The sequence below is a fragment of the Octodon degus genome, unplaced genomic scaffold, assembly GCF_000260255.1.
Source record: "Octodon degus isolate 3935 unplaced genomic scaffold, OctDeg1.0 scaffold00015, whole genome shotgun sequence".
Lineage (NCBI taxonomy): Eukaryota > Metazoa > Chordata > Mammalia > Rodentia > Octodontidae > Octodon > Octodon degus.
In genome coordinates this window covers 19,728,965-19,734,541 of record NW_004524591.1, presented here as the reverse complement: position 1 = coordinate 19,734,541, position 5,577 = coordinate 19,728,965, and the positions used below count along the sequence as shown (strand labels likewise).

Here is a 5,577-nt window from a genome sequence, read left to right as displayed (position 1 = left end):
ACAAGGGCTGGGGAGATGGCTCAGTGGAATAAGTGCTTCCCTGGTAAGCGCAAAGGCCTGAGTTCTAATCCCCGGTTCCGCAAAAATAAAAATAAATAAAATAAAATAAATAAAATCAGGAACAAGACAAAGTTGTGCACTATTGCTATTCCTGTTCAGTGCAATACTTGAAGCATTAGAGCAATCGGGTAAGAGAAAGAAATATGCATAAGAAAGAAAAAAGTCAAATGATTATTATTTGCAGATGACATGAACCTTTACATAGAAACCCCCTAGTTTCACCATGACTCCTAAAATTAACAACTAAATCAATAGTTTAGCAGAATACAAAATCAACACCCAAAAATCAATAGTGTTCTTGCATACTAATGATGAACTCACTGAGAAAGAAATTAGGAAAACAACACCACTCACAATAACACCAAGAAAAATTAACTACTTTGGAATTATCCTAACCAAGGAAGTGAAAGACCCATACAAGAAAACTACAATAAAAAAAAATCAAACGGTATCATAAGAAGATGGAAAGATAGCTACTGTTCTTGAATAGCCAGAATAAACAGTCAAAAGAGCCATATTTGTAAAATTGATAGGCAGATTTAATGCAATCCCAATGAAAACAGCAACAGCACTCTTCACAGAGTGAGATAAATAATCCTAAAATTCATATGGAACCAGGAGAGATCCAGAATAGCAAAAGCAATATAAGGTAATAAGAGAAAAGCAGGTGGCATCACAGCCCCAAATTGCAAGTTATTTCAAGGCTACCATGTTAAAGGCAGCATGATACTGGCCCCCAAACAGACTTGTGGATCAATGGGACAAAATAGAAGATTAAAAAAAAAAAGCAAAACAACCCTGTGGTCACATAATCTGATCTTTGACAAAGGGGTCCAAAACATGCCATGGAGGAAGATAGCTTCTCTAATAAATGGTACTGGAACTGGCTCTCCACATGCAAAAGCCTGAAGCCAGACTGTATCTCTCATTATGTGCTAAAGTAAAATCAAAATGGATTGAAGATCTAAATGTTAAAACAGAAACATCCAGTCTACTGAAAGATAAAACAGAGAGCACTCTTTCAGCCAGAGGTGTAGGCAAGGACTTTTTTTAAAAAAAACAGAACCCCAAGTTCAGAAAAAACAAATCAAAAGGGCCAGAGGTGTGGGGCTTGGTGATGTACACCTGTAACCCCAGCATTCAGAAGGCAGAGGCAGGAAGATCATTGTGAGTTCAAGACTAGCCTGAACAACAAAGTGAGTTTAAGGCCAGAATGTATAATTCCAGCATTTGAGAGGCTGAGGGAGGCAGGAGGATCACCACAAGTTCTAGAACAGCTTAAGGTAGATGGTCAGTTCAAGACCAGTGAATCTGAACTATATAGCAAAGACTCTGCCCCCAAAAAACAAAAAGGAAAAAACAAACAACAATCTCCCCCCCCCCAAAAAAAACGCCCAAATAACATCAAGAATCAACAAATGGGATCATATCAAATTAAAAAGTTTCCGCACATTAAAGGAAACAATCAACAGAGTAAAGAATCAACTGAATAGGAAAAAAGTTCCAGGTATTCCTCAGACAGAGAACTAATACTCAGAATATGTAAAGAACTAAAAAAATTGAAACTTATAAAATAAAAGACCCAATCAAATTGCCAGCCAGATAGCTCAGCCGACTAAAGTACCTGCTTAGGCAGACGCAGTTACTGGAGTTCAATCTCTGGTATGCCCTGCTGGCCCTGTCCCTGGGGTGCACTGAGACAGCGACTGAGACTGGGTGTGGTGGAGTACACCTGTAATCCCAGTGCTTGGTAGGCTGAAAACAGGAGAATTACTATGAGTCAGATCTGTGTAGTGAGACTCTGTAACCCTGTACTAAATACATTTTTTTTTAAAAAGGAAGACCCAGGGGCTGGTGAGATGGCTCAGTGGTCTAAAGCACCTTCTTAGAACAAGCTTAGCAAAGCACAGGGACTGCAGTTCAATCCCCCAGCACCACATGCCAGTCAGCCCCGCCCCAGATGGGCTGAGCTGGCCACACACACAAATAAATAAAATAAAATAAAATAAAATAAAAAAGGAAGACCCAATCAAAAAATGGACAACTGGGGGCTGAGGACATTGCTCAGCAGTCTAAATGTCTGGCTGGCAAGCGTAAGAATCCAGGTTCCATCCTCAGTACTGCATGCCATGTTGGCCTGGTGCTGAGCTTGCCACTGAAACCAGGGGTGGTGGCACATATCCATAATCCCAGTGCTGGGGAGGCTGAGACAGGAGGATCACTAAGAGTCTGAGCTGTGTAGCAAGACCCTGTACCAAATAAATAAGTAAAAGATTAAAAAAAAAATTAAAAAAAACCCATAAATACATGACAAAGTGTTCTGTTCAGCCTCTCTGGCCATTAGTGAAATGCGAATTAAAATAACACTGAGATTCCGCATTATTCTACAATGAATATTTATCATCGGGAAAAATAAAATAACATTAAATGCTGGCAAAGTTGTGAGGAATAAAAAGAATCCTACATTACTGGGGGGAGGATAAACTACTTCAACCATTATGAAAACCAGTGCAGAGCAGGGCTGGTGAGATGGCTTAGTGGTCTAAAGCACCTACTTAGAACAAGCTTAGCAAAGCACAGGGACTGCGGTTCAATCCCCCAGCACCACATGCCAGCCAGCCCCGCCCCCTGGTGGGCTAAGCTGGCCACACACACACACACACACACACACATAAATAATAAAAAAGAAATGGCTCTTTTAAATTAATAAAAAAAAAAAGAAAAGAAAACCAGTGCAGAGATTCCTCAAAAAGATAAAACCAGAAATTCTGTTCAACCCAGATGCCCCCCTTCTAGGTATTTTTCCAAAAGACATAAAGACCTTGCAGTACTGTGGTACACACATGTCCACGTTTACAGCAGCACAGTTCATAATAGTGGAATCTTGGTAGTGGACTATGCATCCACCAGCCCATGAATGGATCAAGAAAATGTAGTATTTATACATGATGGAACACTACTCTGCCACAAATGTGGATCAACTTGAGTCATTTTTAGAGAAGTGGATGCACCTTGCGACTGCAATATTGAATAGAACGAATCCAGGCACACGAGCTTAAACATTGCAGGGTTTCTCTTACGTGTGAAAGCCAAAACATAAAAAGCAAAAGCAAGGGGCTGGGGAGATGGCTCAGTGGGATAAGTGCTTGACTGGCAAATGCAAGGATCTGAGTTAAATCCCCGGTTCCGAAAGAAAAAAAAAAAAAAAAAGGCAAAAGCAAAGATAGATAACAGGAAGTAGGAAGGTAGGTCTTTTGCAGATGAGAATGAGACCAAGAGATGAAGGGGGATGGGGAAATGGGAGAAGAGAATGAAAAGGAGTTAAGCTGTGGTATGCACATGTACCAGCTCCCCCTGAGAAAAGCAGTCACTGTGGACTACACACATGCACTACTTTAAAAAACACAGAGTACAAGTGCCCACTTATACTTTCATACTATATTTATGGCTATGTTTTGGATTGTATAGATTAACAAATAATAGCTCAACAACCACATAAGCTCCGCTGTTTGGGGACAAGTGGAAGTCAATGAACCCTGGAGATTCCCAGTTTCCTTCTGATCATCCTGCCACATAATGTTTTACACAGAAGCAATTTCCAGAGCTTCTTGTGTGTTCCTGGGTTTTGATCTTTGGGGAAGAGTTGTGGTGTGCAACCCAGAAACTAGTCAGGAATTCTTATTTGTCCTCTTGTAGACCTCCAAAGGGAGAAGAGAAGATTTTGGGGGCAACTGAACTCTTGAGGATTGTCCAGTGGTCAGCACGGTGGTGAGTACAGCACTAATGAATGAGACACATCCTCGAAATGGCCCATGAATTGCACCAAGTTTAACATTGCATCAGCACAGAAAGCCCTTGGATAATAGCAGGTTTGGGGGTTTTAATTGTTATTATAAGCAAAAGTTAGAGAGAAGAAAAGGAAGCACTGTCTAAGGTTCAACAGTCAACAGCATATTCTGTTGGAGGGGCCAGATTTCTTTTTCTCATTAAAATTGTTGGGGAGAAAAACAGGGAAAAAGCCAGAGGCAGAAGATGGGAACATGGGTTGTGCCTGCATACGAACTTGAAAAAGAAAATGTTCCTTCATAACTGAACTTGATATGCTGTCCAGCTCCGTTTACGTCTCTTCTGGGACATGGACCACATCCTCAGTCTGAGTCCTGGTATTGTTTCATGAACCTTTGAAATCAAAAAGACTTACAGCATCCCATGTAAAGAAACAAAAGGACAAGAAAAAAGAAATCTAACCTTGCCTTTCTTCCTGGATGTCATCTTTTCCTCCCTTGGAAGAGCTCGCCCAGGGCTCCCAGTTCAGCCCTCTATGCTGATTTTACTCCTCTTGCTGTGTGGCGGTCCTTGGAAGACAGACTCAGGGTTCATTTTCAATTGGAGTAATGATGGAATTCACCTTTTCTCCCTGTCACATAGCTTTCCAGGAGCTTTTAAAGAAACCATTGCAGTTACAGCGCCCTAGGCAGGAGCCATAATGCACGCGTCGGCAGCTGCTCTTTCTGCAACCTGGAAGCACAATGCTTTCTCACTCCTCTCCATAAAAGTATTTGAGAATGTTGTCAACTTTTCAAAAATCCCTAAGAGCTGCAATGGGGAAAAATCAACTTCTGTTCTAAAATGGAAAGCTTTCAGATTTAATAAACTTAAACAGAATGTGAAGATCTCATTAGTGCCTGAAAAGTCCCTTCTTTTTTCTCTTTAAGAGGGGGTTGAGGCTGCCCCGGGAGTGAATTCCAAAGAGGCTTAGTGGCCTGGCCTAAGGAAGCTCCACTTGCACAAAGCAGGCTCTACTTCTTGGATTTGTCCAACAGCCTCAGAAGGGGTTTGGGAACTCACCCAGGAAACCCCTTACTGGGTGAGTTTGGAGGAAAAATATGGGTCTTGGGATTTCAAGTTCTGATCTCATGTTCTGGCTGTCACCCATCTGCTGTGAGGTTTGTGAAGAGTGACTTAATGTTGGATAAACCTTCTTTTCTTTGTTTGGATTTCTGGCATGGAGTACAATACTAGCAGCTGTTTGCTCCCCCAGGCTGAGGTGAGGTGCAGTTAACATTTGTAAGGTCTGTTGCATCTATTTATTGTTGTTACATTATTTAATTGTTCATTCAGTGTTTCAATATATACATCCAATATATATGTGTATGCCTTGTATGCCTCTCAAACATAAGCTACCCCCTTAGCTCCTAAGTCCTGCCCCCTCTGCAGTCCCTCCACAAAGCATCCACCTGACCTTCTCAAGCCTAGCAAGTGGAATGCAGAGTGTGCTCAAGTATCTGCTTCCAGAATTGTAAGAGTGCAGAAACTTGCTTGCATCATTCTGTATAAATAAACACAAAGAAAAAAAATCTCACCTTTTTCTCCGTCTCCTTATTCTCTTCCATCCCCCAGCTATTTGGCAAGTATCTTTGTCTCCTCTTCTCTTCTCTTCTCTTCTCTTCTCTTCTCTTCTCTTCTCTTCTCTTCTCTTCTCTTCTCTTCTCTTCTCTTCTCTTCTCTTCTCTTCTC

The 5,577-nt window shown here is 41.3% G+C and overlaps 1 protein-coding gene across 1 annotated transcript in view; it reads right to left on the bottom strand.

Moving 5' to 3' along the window:
* The window catches only part of Wipf3 (WAS/WASL interacting protein family member 3), a 134,141-nt gene extending 128,688 nt beyond the window's left edge, over positions 1-5,453 (bottom strand). Inside the window, exon 1 of the mRNA XM_023709855.1 lies at positions 5,424-5,453. Coding sequence (XP_023565623.1) covers positions 5,424-5,453 — 30 coding nt within the window. The remainder of the gene's footprint in view (positions 1-5,423) is intronic.
* Between the last annotated feature and the right edge of the window lie 124 nt (positions 5,454-5,577).